General features: G+C 41.0%; 3 protein-coding genes across 3 annotated transcripts; 2 read left to right on the top strand and 1 right to left on the bottom strand.

The window, feature by feature from the left end:
• Window positions 1-820: 820 nt before the first annotated feature.
• LOC143420264 (transcription factor 7-like 1-B) lies at window positions 821-4,587 on the bottom strand. Its single transcript, XM_076888027.1, has 4 exons — window positions 4,450-4,587; window positions 1,881-1,977; window positions 1,555-1,711; window positions 821-1,419 (listed from the first exon to the last, which is right to left on the bottom strand). The coding sequence occupies exons 1-4, from the start codon at window positions 4,472-4,474 to the stop codon at window positions 1,285-1,287; spliced, it is 414 nt and encodes a 137-aa protein (XP_076744142.1). The 5' UTR covers window positions 4,475-4,587; the 3' UTR covers window positions 821-1,284.
• On the top strand, window positions 2,831-6,754 carry LOC112433910 (serine/threonine-protein kinase pim-1-like). The gene is made up of 9 exons (XM_024801841.2): window positions 2,831-3,059; window positions 3,463-3,705; window positions 3,840-3,992; window positions 4,114-4,208; window positions 4,346-4,393; window positions 4,497-4,715; window positions 5,732-5,912; window positions 5,999-6,169; window positions 6,259-6,754. Exons 1-9 carry the CDS (start codon window positions 2,999-3,001, stop codon window positions 6,348-6,350), a joined length of 1,263 nt encoding a protein of 420 aa, XP_024657609.1. The 5' UTR covers window positions 2,831-2,998; the 3' UTR covers window positions 6,351-6,754.
• Window positions 6,755-11,984: 5,230 nt separating this feature from the next.
• LOC112435304 (TIMELESS-interacting protein-like) lies at window positions 11,985-21,350 on the top strand. Its single transcript, XM_076888023.1, has 8 exons — window positions 11,985-12,225; window positions 13,391-13,538; window positions 13,997-14,087; window positions 15,285-15,360; window positions 15,669-15,791; window positions 15,878-15,941; window positions 16,724-16,936; window positions 20,756-21,350. The coding sequence occupies exons 2-8, from the start codon at window positions 13,403-13,405 to the stop codon at window positions 20,998-21,000; spliced, it is 948 nt and encodes a 315-aa protein (XP_076744138.1). The 5' UTR covers window positions 11,985-12,225; window positions 13,391-13,402; the 3' UTR covers window positions 21,001-21,350.
• The last annotated feature ends 49 nt before the right edge of the window (window positions 21,351-21,399 follow it).

Below are 21,399 nucleotides of genomic sequence, written 5' to 3'. Positions count from 1 at the left end.
GTATAAAGATCCCACACAGTTGTTGCTCTATTGAATAAACCCCAGAAACCTCATAGTCATCAACATAACATTCTTCCAACGCTTCATTTCTCTTAGTCAATTAATTTAAGACTAATTGATTCCTCTTCATTTGCAAATCATACTACACAGTATCCTTATCAGAATACTCAAGAAACTTAAAACTAGCCTAATTACAGTAAAATGAAAGTGAGGCATGAAACACATCAGCAGAGACACATAATACATACACGGATTACACAACACCATATGTGACATTAAAAATAATACAATAAAACAATTAATTCCCAATTTTGGATTTCATCTTGGTCAGGTTCAACTTCTTTTTCTGAACAACTTCTCAGTGTGGGCTTTGAAATGTTCTTTGACCATCACTTCATCTTCTTCATCTGACATAAACCCACCAAGAGCATTCTCTTTGTGGGCCGGTACTGCTCACCCGAGTAAACACGAGCTGACATTGACATGAATTAAACATAAAACATTATATACAGTATAAGATTTTGTAAGGTAAACCTAGTTCATACAAATGAAGTAAAGAAAAGTTATTAAAACAAAACGTGCCTTGCTGTTTATTCTTTCAGTGTCCCACAGTAGCACATTTCCTGCTAGGAAAATGTCAGAAGTCACATCATTTCTGTAAATTGGGAAGTAACTGTAATACATCAAGTCACCTCTGTCTCTTGTTACCAGGACTTTTTAAAATGAATGGTACAACATGGAAAGAGGCCCTACACAAGAGTTTAGCTTTGAGCTCAATATGCGATGATCCTATCAGCCATGACATCTCTGACATGGGAAACCAGGGAATTTGATTAGAAAATGGTGAAGGATTTTCTTTTCAGTTAGAAACTGGATTTGTGTAACATGGTGGTGAAAAGCCCCCAAAGAAAGCAGCATATGATCAGTCGCTATATTGCATTTAATACAAACGTCCTTCGTGTATCCTTTGAATACAGAACAGATCATTTCTGATATCTATGAGTAAACCCAACGAGCACGTGTCCCAAAAGACCCCACAGTGTTTTTATCTGGCTTTTCCCTGACAGTTAGTGGACACTGACAGATGTGTGCTGAATATGAAAGGAAACAAAAGAACTAAAGAAGGTTTGCAGTGTTAAAAACAAGAACTACATGAAGGTTGTTTCATCCTGCTGTAACTTATGACAGAAGCATCTTTTGTTTGTTTTTTCATTTATTTACACAAAGACAGATGTTGAAATAACAGGAGTAACAGTTTAATTCAATTGAAATCGGTCCAATCGTCTATAATGAAATTATTGTTGGACATACATAGTTTTCTTTGGTCGACCAGGCTGGATGCTCTTTGGCATGATTCTGTCTTTCTGTTTCAGCCTGCTTGAAATATCTGGCTTTCTGGTCGTTTGAAAGCGACTTCCACTGTGGACAGAAGATCATAAGAACACACTGTGAGCACTGCTACTACACATAACTACAGGACAGCTGGGACACATGCAAAAACATGAGCAGACAACATTAACAGATGCATAAATGTATGCAGAGTTACACACTTACTCTCTGTCCCACCACTGCATTTACGGCTGCATTTCCAGGGATGTTGAGTTCAGCAATGACCTTTGGCCTCTGCTCTTTGAGATAGAGCATGAAGGCATTTGGAGGCTTCTTGACGTATGGCCCATCTTCATCCTGCTGGGCTGGGCACTTTCTTTTTCTTCAGGAATAAAACACAGAGTAAGAGCACATGTTAGCACTGTGTACAACTGTGAGGGAAGCAGTTCAAAAACACGAGACAAGCTGTAAAACTGAATGAAATCAGGCACCATTAATGGATCATTACAATAATTCCTGCAGACATCTGCAAACAAATGACAGATACTTGCAGATCAGTGAACCAAAGCAGCAGAGCAAACTTAGTTTGGAGTGGAGGTGTTAGGTGGAGGAGCAGGAGTGACATACTCATACATCTGTACACCGTTCCTACACAGATGAAGGGAGACAGATATGAGATAACAGGAAGAAGTTATGAATATAGAGATGTTCAGCAGCTGTGTTCACTCCAGTGTTTGTGTGTTTTACGTACAGTACTCCAACAGGACGCAGGTTCTGGAGCACACAAAACACACAACAGGTGACGAGACAAGCTGCAATACTATCATCTATCCACTAGGTGGAAGAATTGATCAGTAGAAAGAGGAGATGTGCTCAAAACGACATTCATACATAGATTTATTCTTCTTAGTTAGTCTTAAGAATTAGGATTCACTGACAGTGAAGAAGTTTCAGACGTGCACTCGCGTTTCCCCTTTTGCCTTTTCCTGCTCCAGCCAAGTCCTCCGCCTGCTCGACATCTCTCCTATTACCTTTTATTACGCTTGCACTCATGCCTTTGCCTTTCACCACTTCAAAACTGCGCCTTCTTCAATATTACCTTCATATGCTCTCTTTGCTTTTCGCCTTCCTCACTACACTAAGTACCATTTTTTAACGCTGTGTACTCACTCTTGCTAAGTACATGTGAACAGATCTTGAAGAAAAAAAACAAAACAAAACATACTTTTCTTTTCTCTTCTGATACTATTGAATGATCCTAACAGAAAAAAACAGAGTTAACACTGACTTAATAAAAAAGTGTTATATTTTATCTCAGATAAACTAGTCAGTGTTTATTAGTGTTTGCTCAACTAGAAGTCTTCATAGTAGCATCCACACATCAAGTCTTTAAACAAATAATGAAAGGATAATGAAAGAAAGTTTAATGTGAAATTACTGAATTATATGAAATGCCAGAGTGTTTTTCTTTAAACTACTTGGGACACTGCCTTTTAGTGATGTCACTAAAAGGCAAGGTTCTAATGTTGTGTTGCCATAGACTCCGGAGTTTACTTTTAAAGCTCACTTACAGAACTGACTTATACAGCTTAGTTAGAAAAGTCAAGCATCCAGACATTTGAAGGACTATTCACTCATTAAGGTGACATTTTCTATTTTAAAAATTAAGATGAAAAAGGAAACAAGAAAAGTTACGACTGAGGCAGATAAGAAAGATCCAGGAGATCAAAGTAAGTAAAAAATAAAATCCCCTAAATAACAGAATGTACATTTCTAACAATGTTGAGGCTCTGTGTATAAAATGATTCATTTTTAGAGGATTTAAATCCTGGTTTTGATTGAAACTAACCTGAGTGCAACATGTCTAATCAAAGAAAGGTTACTGGGGCACTTTGTCTTTTGGTAAAATAATGTGACAAGTTTATTCTTGGACTGAGCAGTGAAAACAGAGCAACAAGTGTCATCAGTATCTAGACTTAGTAGACCTAGTATGGTGTTGGTGTGTTTTTTATCAAAAGGATAAACTTGTTATTATATTGTAAGCAATACTAATTTAAAATTCAATGACATCAAAATCCTTCTAGTCCTGATGTCGAGCGCTCTTTTTCACTAATGTGTTGTTGTTGTTTATAGATTGTAAGAGCAGGATGGCTAAAAGAAAGGCCAGTCCTGAAAAAACGACCCCCATAAAAAGAAGGAGGGTCACTGAGCAGGCTGGTCCTTCCACCAGCTCAGATGCTCATGTGGTCGGGGGAGTCAAGCGAAAGGTCCAACAAGATGAAGCGGGGACAACCAATACAGCAAAAAAGCGTAAACTTCTTGAGCATGTGAGCGGTGACAAGGGGCAGGCATCTTCCTGGTTGGACACTGGTAAAGGTAGGCTAATTAGTTGAGTGAGGGGTAGATTAAGTGTACATCTGGTTGCTAGTTTGAAGATATTAGTGTTTGGGAGATATTTGTGTCTATTATCTAATAAGCTGATGTGCTTTTGGTGTTTTCCACATCTGCAGACTGCAGCATAGAGATTTCAGAGAGCTGCAGTAAAAACAAAAAGGCTGGCAAAAGGAAAGCTGCGGGAGACACCAGGGACCCACCTAAGAAAAAGAACGTGGACCAGGACAAAACCAAAACCGTTGCCAAAAAGTCAGTGGCTGAACAGAAACGTAAGTAGCAAGCAGCTTAGCTTTTATATTCAGGTGAAGAGCAAAATGAACATTTAGGGTACAGCAGAGAGTAATTTGTGTGACAGCTGTAGTAAAACCCAATTTGTGTTTGTCTGTTTAGGTGACTTCCAAGCAAGATACGTGGAGGAGCACCGGCTTGGAGAAGGAGGCTGTGGAGCAGTGTTTGCTGGCTACCGCATAAAGGATCATTTACCAGTAAGTGTTCAGATGGTGGTAGTAAGACAGGCAGTAATGCAGATAAGGGATAATATCGTAAGCTGAGATGTATGCTGTTTTACACCTTTAATGATGTCATACTGAGGAAATGCTCATCAATGCCCTGTGTCTTTTAGGTGGCCATCAAACACATCCCAAAGGGGAAAGTGTACTGCAAAGTGAAGGTAAATGTGCAAGACTTGAATTGTTTTTACATTAGTGGATTGCATGCAGCGTTCACCTGTGGAACGTCTGTGCCTCATCATCCACTTTGTTGAAATATTTCAGGATGATAACGGGAAGAATGTGTCAGTGGAAGTTGCCATCATGCTGAAGCTTGCAGCTGAAGCAGATGGATCAGTGGAAACATCAGCCCCAGTGTCTCTGTTGGAGTGGTTTGACTTTGGCAGAGAGCTGATCCTGGTGATGGAGAGACCTGTCCCCGCTGTGGACCTGGATAAATACATAGAAGAAAATGGAGGATTTTTGCCAGAGGACAAGGCCAAGGCAAGTTGACTTGCCTTAGAAGAGTCTTAGACTGTACATCATTCAATCAAAGCACAGAGTATTAGAGAAACATTAACCCATTGATTGATTATTGTCTTTTTCATCGTTTCCAGGTAGGGCTGGGCTATATCATACCATTCACGGTAATACCGGTGTAATTTTGGGCAACGATAGGAAAATGAAATATCGCGCTAGAATAGGTAAAACGCGCATGCGCAGTGCCTATGTTTACATACGCAGATGGCGGTGACGCAGAAAGAGAAGAGCAAAAGTGGATCGTTGAATGAAACGGATGAACCAGAACTGGTTTGTAAAAATGCTGCAACTTTAGTGGTGTGGAACTGGTTTAGCTTTCGTCCGTCAGATACACAACAAAGCACGATTTTTGGTAGCGCATGCTAGCGGGCCGCCGTTATTACCGTGTTGTTTGGAAAATACGGCACACTTAAAATCAATCCTTTGATTTTTCTGAAACTCGACAGTGCCCCTTATAATCCCGTGTGCCTTATGTATGAATTCTGGTTGTGTTTACTGACCTCAAAACGATTTTATGTACACGGCGACTTTGCTAAGCTACAAAGCCGCACCGCTCGATGGATTGTCGGAGCATTACGGCTATCGTAGGCAGGCGCCTCGCGGAGTGATACGTACTGCACCTCAACGTGATATTACCGTATTGTGTGTGTATAACCTCTTTTTAAGCTTTGTGGATATTTTACATGGTTATGCTGAGGATATGTCGGCCAATTTCCACTGGAAATGCCTTTTGGTTAAACTGTCAGCGAGGAATTTGCATTTGCACTGTTACATTTTTATATAACTTTAATGCACATAAAAAAAACAGCTGCTTGTTTAAGTGAAAATACATTTATGGGGTTTTTTGCACTAATAAAGTTGTGGCGTTGTAAAGTATTTTGTCTAGTGTCAGTTATATCGTCAGTTATATCGTTATCACAACTTTTCAAATGTATATCGTGATAAATATTTTTGGTCATATCGCCCTGCTCTATTTCCAGGTCATTCTGAAGCAGCTGGTTGATGCTGCGAAGCACCTGGAGGATAAACACATCTTTCACCGGGACATCAAGAGTGAGAACATTCTAATTGAGACCGGCTCAGATGTACCGCGTGTTCGTATCATCGACTTTGGACTGAGCTGCTTTGTTAAGGAGCAGTCGCAGTACCGCGTCTTCTATGGTAACATATTCTGCTCTTGCTCTTCACAGATGTCACAATTTTCGCCTTTTGTTTTAGAAGAAATTGCAATTGTGTCTGTTTATTAGGTACAGAAATTTACTCCCCTCCCGAGTGGTACGGGCGCAGTTGCTACAGGTGTGGACCCACCACGGTATGGCAAATGGGAGTGGTTCTGTACGAAGCGCTTCATGCCGGGGACTTTAACACCACGAGCTTCCTCAAAAAGCGCCTGAAATTCAAAAGACATCTGTCCAAAAGTAAGAAAACGTCACACTTCAAGACTGACTGATGGCTTGGACCACTGGAACTATCATCTTCATGTTTTTTCTCTTTCCTTTCTTTCCAGACTGCCGGGATTTCTTGGACGCGTGTTTAACCAAAGTCCCGGAGACGCGGCCGACGCTGGAGGAGCTACAGCATCACACTTGGCTGAGATAAGCCTATCACACACACACACACAAACACACACAATTCAGACGTTATCATTTATGTGTGATGTATGAATTACCTTTCTTTTTTTCAGGAAATAATTTTTTTTAATTGGCCCACTTTAAATTTCAGTGTTTTGGAATTCCTGTAACCCCCCCCCAGCCATCCCAGGAAAGGGGATCTCTCTTTGAATGGGCTTTCCCGAGGTTTCTTCCCGTCAGTCTGGCCCCCCCAGGGGAGTTTTTCCTCGTCTTCATAGAGAGCTTGGGCTGGCTCAGGAGCTCCATCAAAACTGTCTTTATTTAATTACTCTAATGTAATCATATACTTTAAAGTAATCAAATAAAAGACAGTAAAAATCTGAAGACTTGAAGTAAACTTCCATTAAAATAAAACTTGTTTAATTCATCTTTGCTGAGGATACTGTGTTATTACTATTTCAAGGATTATGTCAGAACACCGGATACTGGTACCCATCCCTACCCATCACTAGGGAACAGAACAAACCAGACATCAATTACAACAAAAATGACACTGACCCAGCCAGCATGACTCGTCTGCCTTAAGAAATGTTTAGCAATATTACAAATTGGGTGATATGCCTTAAAGTAGCTTCTCATGTGTTCAGCATTGTCAAAGGCTACATTTTAATTAAAACCACAATCTAGTAATGTTCTGTCTTTAACCTTCCTAATTTGTTTTTTGTCCTAACCTAATACTAAATTGCCAGTGAAAACAAAAGTTACATAAATAAAGAAGAGTAAAGAAAATTACGGTCTTTTTTTATTGTAACAGTTTACCAGTGTACAGTTTGGTTTGTGACATATCTATCTAATAGACTCCAATTTGTGCATGTAAATGGAGAGTCCTCTTCACACACTGAGGTTAATTATGGAGTTCCACAGGGTTCAGTGCTAGGACCAATTCTGTTTACATTATACATGTTTCCCCTAGGCAGCATCATTAGAAGACATAGCATAAATTTTCACTGCTATGCAGATGACACCCAGCTCTATCTGTCCATGAAGCCAGATAACACACACCAATGAGTTACACTGCAGGAATGTCTTAAAGACTTAAAGACCTGGATGGCCGCTAACTTTCTGCTTCTTAATTCAGATCAAACTGAGGTTATTGTACTCGTCCCTGAAAAGTTTAGAAATATGGTATCTAAGCAGATTCTTACTCTGGATGGCATTACCTTGGCCTCCAGTAACGCTGTGAGGAACCTTGGAGTCATTTTTGACCAGGACATGTCCTTCAACGCACATATTAAACAAATATGTAAGACTGCGTTCTTCCATTTGCGCAACATCTCTAAAATTAGAAATATCCTGTCTCAGAGTGACGCTGAAAAACTAGTTCATGCATTTATTGTGTGAATGTGTGTGTGAATGGGTGGATGACTGGATATGTAAAGCGCTTTGGGGTCCTTAGGGACTAGTAAAGCGCTATATAAATACAGGGCATTTACCATTTATTACTTCCAGGCTGGACGACTGTAATTCATTATTATCAGGATGTCCAAAAAACTCACTGAAAAGCCTTCAGCTGATCCAAAATGCTGCAGCAAGAGTCCTGACAGGGACTAGAAAGAGAGAGCAGATTTCTCCTGTTAAATCCAGAATTGAATTCAAAATCCTGCTCCTCACATACAAGGTCTTAAATAATCAGGCCCCATCTTATCTTAATGACCTTGTAGTACCATATCACCCTATTAGAGCACTTCGCTCTCGCTCTGCAGGCCTACTTGTTGTTCCTAGAGTATTTAAAAGTAGAATGGGAGGGAGAGCCTTCAGTTTTCAGGCCCCTCTTCTGTGGAACCAGCTTCCAGTTTGGATTCAGGAGACAGACACTATCTCTACTTTTAAGATTAGGCTTAAAACTTTCCTCTTTGGTAAAGCATATATTTAGGGCTGGACCAGGTGACCCTGAATCCTCCCTTAGTTATGCTGCAATAGACGTAGGCTGCCGGGGATTCCCATGATGCATTGAGTTTTTCCTTTCCAGTCACCTTTCTCACTCACTATGTATTAATAGACCTCTCTGCATTGAATCATATCTGTTATTAACCTCTGTCTCTCTTCCACAGCATGTCTTTATCCCATCTTCCTTCTCTCACCCCAACCGGTCGCAGAAGATGGTCCCGCCCCTCCCTGAGCCTGGTTCTGCTGGAGGTTTCTTCCTGTTAAAAGGGAGTTTTTCCTTCCCACTGTCGCCAAAGTGCTTGCTCATAGGGGGTCATATGATTGTTGGGTTTTTCTCTGTATCTATGAAGCGCCTTGAGGCGACTTTTGTTGTGATTTGGCGCTATATAAATAAAATTGAATTGAATTATCTGAGGAAGAAGCAGAGTTGGTTTGTTTCCAGCTGAAATCATCCAGGCTCAGGAATTTGAATCGATCCACATCATTTCCGCTTGAACTAGAGAACATGAGTGTCGACTTACATTTGGTCTGTGAGACACATGTCATAGTGACAGTATTTGGGTTAATATGGCATTACTCACCCTGGTCGCATTTCTTCAATATCAGGCACCAAGTTCAGGAACTCGTTCTTTGCAGCCCGCGCAAGGTAGGAGGTCTCCAGAGTGGGAACCATCGGGAAGTTTTCACAGTCTGAGCAGGAGGGACTGGAGGCACGTGAGCTGTTCTCAGGGGTCCTTTAACACAAATCACACCAAGTTAGAATCAAATGGATAACCTGTCAATAACCGTTTGCAGATCGAGGTCAATGTTCCTAAAAATATGTTTACTTCTGGCCCATGGAGCCACAGCGCGAGTCCGAGAGAGAGGGGCAGGTAGAGGAAGGGGTGAGGGTGGCACTGCTGAAGCTCGTCACGGATGGATCACGTCCGATCGGTGAGATGAGAGAAAGCTGAAGTGAAACAACAGCAGGATGAGGTAGACGTCAATATAGGAACTCCCTGATGTGACACAGAAAGGCTATTTTTTTATTTCTTTGTATTATTTCTCACCTTGCAGTCACTGATGCTGTTCACCAGCTGGTTGTATTCAGTATTGAAGGTGTGTGTCAGAAGGCGCAGGCACTACAACACAACAGGAACAAGACCGAGCAGAGAAGGAAGAAGGCAGCAACAAGAACGCCCACTAAGCCCACGTTTTTCTCACCTTGGTGGCCAGCTCCTTCTCACGCTTTCAAAGGTGGTGCTGGAGATCTGCGAGGAGGCGGAGGTGGACGTGGACAGAGTGCTGGAGCTCACGCTGGGGGACAGAGACTCACTCAGGGACTTGGTGGTGGGAGCTGTTCCCACGGGAGCCGCCACTCCCAGAAGGTGACGGGTCTTTTCCACCTGGAAGAAAGATGGGGGCTAATGTGAGGTAGGGAGAAGAGGGGACGTTAGTCATGTAAAGGCCATAGGTGAGGGTAGGGACGTAGATCGACCGGTAAATTGAGAGCTTCGCTTTTACACTCAGCTCCCTCTTCACCACGACGGACCGGTGCAGCGTCCGCATTACTGCAGCTGCAGCCCCAATCCGTCTGTCGATCTCCGGCTCCCTTCTCCCATCACTCGCGAACAAGACCCCGAGATACTTGAACTCCTCCACTTGGGGCAGGAACTCATCCCCGACTCATCCTATATTTCCGTTTTTATATTTCTAATGTTTGCCTTGTTTTCTTCACTGTCTGGTCTGCCTCTGTCTTGCCTGTATGGATGCATTTACACCGAAATGTCCCCAACAAAGGATGTTTTAATTCACCACTATTCCAGTGAAACACGAGTCTCCCATCTTCCTGCTACCAGTCTGGAGTTTTTGTTCACCAAAGCACACACCAACTTCATACTGACGGACAGATCACTGCCCTTTTGCCGCCTTGTCTGACCGTGTTTTGTGGCTGTGGTTCACTTCACCTCACTCTTCCCCATTCTTGTCATTAAATCAGGCTGTTCTGCAACCATGGCAGCCATTCACTCTATGGCTTTATTCATGGTGTATTTTACCCCTTCACTAAAGGCCGTTCTCGTTTCCAACATTATATTTGCAGTGTTCGTCTATCTATCAATCAATATCTGCGGAGTATTTTTTTTAACGAGTATCCTATTTTCTAAAGCACAGCATGTAAAGGGTAGCTCGGTTAGCAGGATGCTAGCATGTAGCGCTTAGTGAGACACGCCTCAGACGAGTTGAGCAAAGACCCCGTCTGTGTACTTTATACGTGAGCAACGGATTTAAATAAAATTAAGGTTTCAAAAGACAAACTTGAAGATAAAAAAATATATATATATATACTCACCGGAGAGCCGCCAGGGTTTGCCGCTGCCATCTTGGCGCTCCTAAATTCAAAACTGCCTCTGCAGTCAGGCAGGGGAGGCGTGGAAATTGTCTTTGAGTTAGTCAAACGTTTTCCTTAGTTCGAGTAGATGATAAAAAAAATAATAATAATAAATGGGATTTTAAGTAGGACTAGGCGTTCTGTAATGATCTCTATTTAGGAGAAAAACTTAATCACTCACCTTTAAACAGCTCTCTTTTAGGAGACACACTGCTGGCTAACGGTGTCGTGTGATCAAACAGCGTAATTTAATTGGCTGAGAGCCACTCGACTCGATCTGGTGCTGATTGCTCTGGCTTGGGTCATTAAAGTTCATCACTTTTGCAGTTGAATTTTTTCAGGTGAATTTTTTTCAGGTGAATTTTTGCAGGTGAATTTTTTTCAGGTGAATTTTTGCAGGTGAATTTTTGCAGGTGAATATTTTTGCAGGGAAATTTGGAGGATAAAAATTCAGTGTCATAAATTCAATGTCTAAAAATACTTGAATTCTGATGATACTATATTTCTTCCATAGATATCCGTGCTCTCTGTTTATTAATAAAAGCCAAACTTCATTAATGGTAAGTGACAGAGATCTGATGAGTTCTTGCTGGTTTGTATCCACAGGAGGATACAAGCAGCTGCTTCTGTTTGCAGTCACCGTGCACCAGTGTTGTGTTTAATTGTGTCAGTGTTCATTTTTAAACACGTTTTTTAAATCAAATGTTTATGTATACATCAAGATTAATGTTCCAAACAAATGACACTGTACAGCAAATACATACATAGACATGTGCAGCAAAAGGAATCCGAGAAGATGTTTAACTTCTAAATGTTTAAATTGTTTGTTTTATATCCAAAGTCTGTCAGTTTGAGTGATTAGTCAGCAGCAATAACAGGGAATGACAAAGTGACACAACATGACCGTGGGTCTGATTTTTCTGGTAAACTTGTTTAGCAGCCCACTGGAGACGGATACCCTGTTCTTTGAACTTTAATACTGGACAGAAAATCGTCTCCTTCCAGAAACAAAGGGTAGCATTAGAACTTGTGTGAACAGCAAAACAATGTAGAAGATTTCCTTTTGTGTCTGTGTTGTGTCTAGGGCTGCCACGATTTGTCGACTAGTCACGATTACGTCGACTATCAAAATCGTCGATGACTGATTTAATAGTCGACGCGTCGTTTGAAGCTTTGTAAGATCCCAAAAGACGCAGGAATAAGTAGCAGGATTTAAGAGTGTAATAACGGACTGAAACAGAAGATGGCAGCACTGCATGTACAAGGATGCCAGCTGCCGTTAAACCCCGAAGAAGAAGAAGAAGAAGAAGAAGAAGAAGAAGCAGCTGTGTCCCAGAATTCATAGCGCGGCCCAGCTCAGTTTACAACAATGGCGGCAGCTAGTTAGTTTTAATATTACTCTTATTATTCTTTCTGGGTCACAAAATAAACGTTTAACATATTTTCAGCTGAGAATGTAGCTGTGTAAACCTCAAATATCGGCTCAGTTTATCAGGACACCACATATTTTCAAAAGCGCTCCGACGTTTTCAGAGTCGTCTGTTACCCACTAGCTCAATAGCTAGCCGGGGGCTAGGTCACTAGCACGGTGAGAACACCGGACTCCAGGCAAATTGTTTTCAAACCCACCGCCGTCTTTCGCTACTCAGGTTAAATATATATGAGTCACTTAGATAAATTAAAAATGTTGTTGTTTGGCTTTTTTTTTTTTTAGTATTTTATTTGTTCCTGAGTAAATCGGTTTGTCTGAGATTAAAGTTATAGTTTTTACACAGCTGAATAAACGTCAAGCAGACAGCTGATTATCAGAAGTGTGAGATGCTGGAGAATATACTCTGGTGTCCTGTTATATTTTAGATAGCAAGGAGTTTATTAAACTTTACCGAAACAATCTGCAAATTTCATTAAAATTGAATAAACTATCATCTTGTCTTTATTTTTAGTTAGCACCTTAAAAGCTTAAAGCTGTAAGCTAATGATAGTTATATAAGAGCATATGCTGCATGGTGCAATAAGCTGTAGTTTTACGTCCAGTGGATGATGATCTGATTAGTCGACTAATCGCATAAATAATCGGTGACTAGTCGACTATCAAAATAATCGTTTGTGGCAGCCCTAGTTGTGTCACATCATTTTGGCTCAAGAGTTTACTTTATTGCTATGTTTGTTTTTTGCTATTTTATTACTACATTTGTATTGTGCAGCACTTCGGTCTGCCAGGTGTGTTTTTAAAGTGCTATATAAATGATGATGACGATGATGCTTACGGAACAGCTGAAAGACTTTAAAACAAACCTGTTACTTTAATGATATTTCTGTGGTACTACAGAGTCCAAAAGAAGTATCGCAGTAATAATTCATCCAAATTGTAACTTTTAAATGTCATTATCAGCCCAAAGGTTCACAACCAGTTCATCCCTGATAGAATGTAAATATATACAAATCTATAAATTGTATTATGTATATAACTGTGAAACAAACATAATGGACCATTAATGTATCATAATAGTACATTTCTGAATTTGGGGTATAATTCCAGGTGGGATGAGTGTCTGTACAGCTCCTCCTGTTGATGTAAAAAAAGAAAAAAGTAAATGCCAGTTTTTTTAGGTTTTCATGTTGATGTTGTAACACAGTAAAGAATTACTCTTACAGAAATAAATGTCATTTTTTCAACTTGCAGTTAAATTCATGTAACTTAATGCTGATGCTGTTGACGACTGGGGCTCACACGTCTTTTACTTTGTCTCCAGGACCGACTCACCATGGTTGACCCACAGGAAAATAGCCTGCAGGACATTCCTGACTATGACGGCATAGAGGATGAAGCTTTCCCCCCACTCCCACCACCACACTCCCCAGGCCGGGGAGGCCAGGAGGAAGGAGACCCTTTTGCAGATGGTAGATGCTGCTGTGCTCTTACAGGATTACTATGAGGTCTTTAAGATGTGATGATTCAGAACTTTGTATTTTAAATTCATGATTTAATGAAGAATCATAGAAAAATAAGATTCAGGAAAAAAGGCTAATGTGGGAGAAATACAACCTCTCATAGTCCTTCCACAAAGCTTTTTGGAACAGCTTGATAATAATGAATTTGTTAGTTCAGCCTAGAATTAACAAATGCATGAACTGGTTTTTCAGCATCTCTCTGAGACTGGATGTTTCTAACAATAACAACACACATGTTTTTGTTTGCGTGAGCAAATGAAACCTATCAGATACTGTTCAAACCAGCACATTTCTTCTGTAACCTCCAGTCTATAATTTGTCTGGATTTAAAGATAAGCTTGAAGTTTGCCACGCTGCCAACAGAATGAGTTAGAAACACATCCTGTTGTCATGTGTTTTCAATGCAGGAGATGAAGGTGAGGTATCACAGCTGGCTGATGTCCCTACTGCTAAAAGGAGAGGCGTGAAGAGACCCCAACCCAAGCTGGACTCCCACAGGTAGCAAAGACATTTATATCACGACAGAGGGTTGAAATGCATTAAAATGCGCATTTAAATAGGAATTTGATGTCATCTTGTGTGAGCTGGGACACAAGGAGGCCAAAATCATTGATTGACGTGTGCAGACTGTCAGTGTTGCAGCCAGGTTGAACACGAGTCTGCGACTGCACTGGTTTTTATCACCGTTTCACTAATAATCGTGCACAGAGGCTCAGAGACACACTGACACACAGAGTTGTTGCAAATGTTTGAAAACGTAAGTTTGTGGAAAGAACTTTGCACAAAAAAAGTGATGTGATATTATCTGAGTGGCGACACCTGTCGTTTCGCAGAGTACTGCAGCGTCTTCTTACGCTTTAGCGGCGGGTACAAATGACTGCATCTGTGTGATGATGGTGCAGCTTCACTCTGCCAGTCATTTAAAGAAGAAAGACTCTAATACCATTGTTGTTTTCATCATTTGGATGGGCAAAATTCCCAGACTGAAAATTGTCAGAGCGTTGGAGACATCCCTGGATGTGTGTGAGAAAGATGTTTCCAGTCTCTGTACACCTATAGTGTGAACCTGGTTAGTATTGCCAACCATAAGTCAGGCTCGTTCCCAGTAGTCTCCCAGTGGGTGTTCCAGTGGCACTCCTCTGTTACTGTTCTGTTCACAATGTTCCTGGACAGAACTAAGTTATACTAAATCAAAGGATGTTAAATAAGCTTTTAAGTAAGAACGTCGATTATACTTAGGATAAAACTTGCAAGCTGTATTAAAGAAAAACATAGATTTTCATTTGATAAAATATTCAAATTAATTGCAACTTTGCTATATATATATATATATATATATATATATATATATAGCAATTTTTTATTTTTAGATGGAGAAATTTGACTATTTCTCATTATACTGCCTTATGTACAAACAGGTAGGAAAAGAAAGGTTGTGGGCACCCTGAAAACCAAACACCCTACCCCCCCCCCAACAAGCTACTGCCTTCTGAACATGGTACATCTGAAGGCACTGACATTTCCATTCAGAGGGTCTGTCTGTGTTGGCCCTGTGACAGGCTGGCGACCTGGCTGCTGGGATGGGCTTCAGCCATCCACGATCCTGAATTGGATAAGCCAAATACGCCTGGATGTGCTGCTAACCCTGCTTGTAATCCATTAATGGTTTAACTTAGTCTTAATATTTTTTCCCAGGCTGATATCAGATCGAGGGCTTCCAGCTCTGGGCACTCTCTTTGACAATATCCAGTTCAAAGGCAAAGGACACGAGGTAGGATATGATAACATCTGTCCCACCAATTACCAGATGTGAATGAACATTGGTTTTTGAGCTAAATCTGTTTGGCCTGTCAGCTTTTAATTAGATGTCCTAAATTTGGTTTGAGACTAAAAGGTCAAAAGTTGCCCTTTCTGTCGTGGTCAAAAATGAGTGAGGGGAACCAGAGGTTGGTTTACCAAATTAAGATGTCTTTTGTTCCAATGACTGGAAGTCATTTTTTAGTGGGAAGAAGAAGCGTCCTATCACACACAGCCCTCTTTCATATCACTACTCGCTGTTTTTGATGTTTGCCCCATTAGGCTGCAGACCTGCGGCTGCTGATGCAGAAGATGGAGAACTGGGCCCACAGGTTGTACCCCAAATTGCAATTTGAAGATTTTATTGACAAAGTGGAAAGGCTCGGCAGCAAAAAGGAAGTGCAGGTGAGAGGAAGCAGTAGAATATTTCCTGCAAGCGTGTGGGATTCCTAATGTTCAGAATTTGTAATTTTTTACTCATTCTTCTATAGACATGTCTTAAACGAATACGACTGGACATGCCCCTGACACATGAAGATTTTACAAGTACAGATGGTAAGAAGAAAAATCATTACTGATGGGGATACGGTGGACTAGGGCTGTGAGATATGACCAAAGTCTCATCTCCCGATATAAGAATTCTATCGTCCGATAACGATATAAATCACAGAAATGTAACATTTTCTGTCAATTCTGTGAATCTCGACTTGCGTGAAGTGTTTCCAGCTGCGCGTCATGTAGCTGGAGTCGAGTGTTTTAACCGATGCATGAAACGACACATTTTTAGACAGAAGTTGTAACGGCGCCGTTTTCTTTGTGAGTATTTATTACACGGCGTGCTGCGGGGGAAAGCCTGTTCTAACGTTTGAGTCTAAGGTTTATTTTTTAGCACCTGGCGGCTCTGTTTTACTTCTCATCCGTAAACACTCTGCTCTTTCACGTGATTCCGTTTATTTTGAAAAGCCTCAACAGGATCTTGAGCTTTATTCTGAAAGGTTTATGTGGAACATAAACAAGCGGACACGCGATGGTTTTACCGTCGTTGTTGCTAACGACAACGCATAAAAACAGGCGCTTGTCCGTCCGTAGTGTGGTTATATATAAGAGAAAGAGAGAACTTTACTACAGTGACATCAGAACCATGAAGAAATATTGCCGTAAACAGTTTATTTTGCGACACCACGAAACAAACGATAGCGTAAAATGAAATAGACGTTTTTGTATATATCGTTGTATCGAACAGCCCTACGGTGGATTCACACCTGCAGGTGCACATAGGAAATACTTGCCATATTCCACAGGACTTAATTATCAGCACTGCTTGAAATTGTGTTCAGGTGCTGGTGACGAAGAGGTACAACGTGAACTGGAAACATTTGGGGATCCTGATCTGTTCAGCAGAGAGAGTTTTATTAATGCTCCCCAAGGGCAGATTGCCGAAGCCCTCGCTCCCCCACCTACTCCCTCTCTGACCGAAGAGCAGCAGAAACGTATTGAGCTGAACAGACAGCGGGCCCTGGAAAAGAGGCGCGCACGCCAGCAGCAAATTGGTAAGAATGGCAAAAATGTATCATACAGCTGGGACACAATATAACAGAAATAATTAATGATTCTGCTACAAAACATCCAGCGAAGGTTCATAAGGATCATCTAGCTTCATTGGTGTATTAACTTTATATGAAAATACAAAAAGCAAAACATTGAATGTACAGTATATTGCCAAAAGTGTTTGCTCATCTGCCCCCACACTCATATGAACTCGAGTGACATCCCATTCACGACGTCCGCCTGTGCAGCTATATCAGCTTCAACTCTTCTGGGAGTGTTTATGGGAGTTTATGACCATTTGTAAGGTCAGACACTGATGTTGAAGGCCTGGCTCCAAATCTCTGCTCTCATTCATCCCAGTGGTGTTCTGGTCAGGACTCCCATGCCAGAGTTCATGTCTTTGTGGACCTTGCTTTGTGCACTGGTGCCCAGTCATGCTGGAACAGGAAGAAGCCATCCCCAAACTGTTCCCTTAAAGTCGGGAGCCAAAATGTCTTTGCATGCTGAAGCATTAAGAGTTCCTTTCACTGGAACGAAGAGACTGAGCCCAACTTCTGAAAAACAACCCCGCACCGAAATCCCCCTGCCACCAAACCTGGAGCTCTGTTGTCCTGGCAACTGCTAAGTTGACTTGTCTATCGGCTTTCCAGATTGAGAACTGTGATCCGTCGCTCCATAGACTGCATCTCTCCTGTTCTAGAGTCCAGTGGCGGCGTGCTTTACACCGCTGTGTCCCATTGCTTTGCGTTGCACTCTGTGATGTAAGGCTTGGACTACAGCTGCTCGGCCATGGAAATGGATTCCACGAAGCTTTCTGTGCACTGTTCTTTAGCTAATCTGGAGACCACGTGAAGTTTGGAGCGATGGACTCCACAGAAAATTAGCAACCTCTGTGCGCCTCAGTATCCACTGACCCCCACTCTGGGATTTTACGTGATCCACCACTTGATGGCTGAGTTGCTGTCGTTCCCAAACACTTCCACTTAGTAGCAGCAGTCTGCATGCCTAGGTGCTTGATTCTATACAGCTGTGGAAGTTACTGGATCACCTGAATTCAATGATTTGGATGATGGGTGGTGAGTGAATACTCCTTACAATATAGTGAAGTGGATCTAGTGTATATATCCACCAGAAACCCTGAAGGTCGAGTGACGAGTTCCCGTATTGCACAGTTCGTCCAAACCACCAGAGATTCCTCACATTAGTGTGGAGTTTGGTAATAAGAGGCAAAGCATGTAGAAAACATTGATTTCTTTACTGCCTGTCTGATGTCAGCTTCAATTAGGCGTAGTATTTTTGTTTTTGCCTTACACTTGTGATCCAAACTGTTTTTACTTCCTCTTTAGTTAAAGCGGAGCCAGCTGTCTGCGATCTATTGTCTACAAATCTTTAACAGTGACATTAAATCGTTCTTCAGGGTCCTCATTTACCGCAGAAATGATGTAATGTGATTTAAATGAGACCCATAGAAAAGAAAATGACCTGTTGATCGGTCTCTATTATGAGCCTTCACCCATAAAAATGTGTTTACAGTTTATAACACTAGATGGTGATATGAGACCGTTTCCATTGTATTACCCGAGCATGATTTACTCATCGACTTTAAACTTTCACATTTTAGTCATTAGTCCTCCTTAAGAGGAGCCAATCCACCCCCCCCCCCCCCCTTTTTTTTTTTCTGTCCAGTATAGAAACTAAACAGCTGACATCATTCGGGTAGTGTAGCTTCCAGAGATCTGAAGTTAACGTGAACTCTGGAGGGCAGTCAAAAGCTTAATTTTTTATAATGCAACATACTATTATTTACATACATATTATTTTAATAAGCAGTTTCAGGGTTCGTGCTGTTTTAATGAGTGTTCGATGGAAAACGACACTGAAGGAATTTGTACTCTTGAGTCACATGACAGTAAATAATTTCGAGTATGTGTACATAACACAGGCTAATGTTTAAAACTATGATTATTATTTTGCTAGCTATCAAACTTCCTAGAGACATGATTGAAATGCACTGAGTGTGATAGAGTACGGCAGTGCTAGCACAGCAGTTAGTTATGGCATGGTGATTTATGCAGTGTGCTTTAAACTTGGCTAACATTACTTAGCAGTAGCAGTAATATTAGTGACTTCACTCAAGTGAAAGCTTTAATCGTTAGTCCGACACTTAACTAGCCAACTTAAGCCTTAAAGAAAAACTGGTAAAAAGAGGGACTGATGCATGTGGGCACAAAGAAGCCATTTCTTGTGCTGCTGAAGTTCCCTGGCTTTCATTCAAAATGTGTTTATCGTGAGCACCGACACATTAAACCATTTAAAAATTATAAATGGCTTTAAGCTCACATTGATGCCTGTGGGGCTCTATCAGCCACGGAGACGACAGACACATTTTAGTGTTTTAATGAATGAATGTTTCATACTTTAAGGCTGCCTGTTTATTTAAGGGAGATGAACAATACATTATTATTTGACATAATTCTATGACAGGTGATGGACTGAATAAATAGATTTTAGGTCGATGTTTGTGCGTTTTTAAAGTCTTATATGTTGAATTGAACTGAGTGTGTCATCTGTTCAAAGCCTCCCGTCAGTGCTGTTCTCCATGCCTGTCTTACTGTACATGGTGTTATTAGCACAAACACTTTAAAGCTGATCATTTAGGACTGTAACAATAATCCAGAGAGCAATGTAGTCAAACATCTCACAGTTAGTTTTATTGGGAATGAACTTTGACCTGTTAGGCCCCCAGGGCTTTTCTGAGCTTCCTGCTCGAAAATGAAGAGGCCAAAATAAATGGAGTATTTCTCTGCAATTACAAACTCTGTGTAAACAGTCTTGGTATCAAAATAAAGCTAACGCTTGTGAGCTGTCATCAGAGGGGTAAATATTACTGCAGATGTTACTATGTCAAAGTTACTGGGACTCAAACATAGAAAAAAATGATTATTTCCCTCACCTAATTTTTAAAAGTATTTTATAGCTTATATGCTATAAAATACTTTGGGTCACATTTAACTCCAGAAAATCATAAATCAAAATATGGATGTTACCTGTCCACAGATTCATGGTGATGTAACTGCTCTTTTAACTGTTTGGTGTTTGTAGAAATGGTTTACAGCTGAGATTCAGAGGCTTCTGTGGACACTCATGTCTGCACTTATATTTCTGACCTCGTGTTATAACCGATTAAATGTGATCTCCTCTCTTTTCCCCCATTTTTGGTGGTGTGGGTGCTTAACTAGTTAAAGTACCAAACATCTGTCTCCTGTTGTTGTGTCACGTAGGAAAGAAGCATCAATATCTGATGAGCAGACTTGTTCATTTGTGCAGATTTCTTCTTTTGTGTGGTTGTTTTTTCCAAGTGGAGATGAGCATCTCTAACAAGTTGATTTGTTCACATTTGCACATCTGCATTTTTGAGAGAAATGAGTTTTTTGAGTTTGTGCACTATATGCATATAAGACAACCATTTCCTTTTTCAGTATTTTTGTGTGGTGCATTTTTCTCTGTTTTAACAAAAGAGGAACAAAGAACATTTAAGTCAACCTAAGACGATTTGTTTTAATTTTTACATGGTCTTACTGAGGTGATGCAAAGTGGAACATGCAAACTGTTTTTTTGGTAATGTGCTGGAAAAGCTTGATAATGGACCTTGAAAGTGCTTAAAGTGCTTAAATTTGACCCTGAACAATGAGTTTGAACCCTGCAGTTTACAGTTTCATTTTTCATTATCTCAGCTTTGCCTGTCTTTTATAAATCGTAGTAGACTGAGTGTGTCTGTGTTGACTGAAACCATCACTGTTTCTAATTCTCAACCCTTTCAGGCCCTTCAGCCTCTCAGACTGCTGACATGTTAGGAGACAAACCTCCAGCTGCATCCTCACCAAATGTCATCAAAGGTTCTACTGATGGAGATGAAACTGTAGAAGATCCTGACCTCGAGCCTTCCAACAACACCTCCACGCAACAAACCAGCCCGCTTCCCCCCAAAGACTCTGAGCCCGCTGAGGCTGAGACCGGCCTCAGCCCTGAGCAACAGCTCAGCAACGACTGTGTAGAGGGGGATTAAAGTTCACGTGCAGCAGTTTCTGCTGAAAAGCTTTGGCAGTGAGCAGATTTAAAGGTTTCCCAATGTTCGTGCCTGCTCATTCGAGTAATGTTGTGCATTTCTGGTGGTTTATATCTTGAGCACATGTTCCTACTGTGATGTCAGCTTTGGGTTAGCAAAGACATTTATAATCAATGGAAATAAATGTTTTTCTTATTTTTAAAAGTCCAAATCCTAAACGTATTTACCATGTGTTGGTATCTGTTACAGAAAAATATTTGAACTGATCCACAGTTCCTGCTCTGATGCATCTTCTTTCTCCAGTTTCACTATTGGCAGAATTTTGGTTGCAAACATGTTTCTATAAAAGGCCTCTGTGTGTGTGTAGTATGTGAGCTGTCAACTGACCATCACCCTCTT

The sequence above is a fragment of the Maylandia zebra genome, linkage group LG9, assembly GCF_041146795.1.
Source record: "Maylandia zebra isolate NMK-2024a linkage group LG9, Mzebra_GT3a, whole genome shotgun sequence".
NCBI lineage: Eukaryota > Metazoa > Chordata > Actinopteri > Cichliformes > Cichlidae > Maylandia > Maylandia zebra.
The sequence above is the reverse complement of the archived record's forward strand: the minus strand, read 5'-3'. Positions and strand labels throughout refer to the sequence as shown.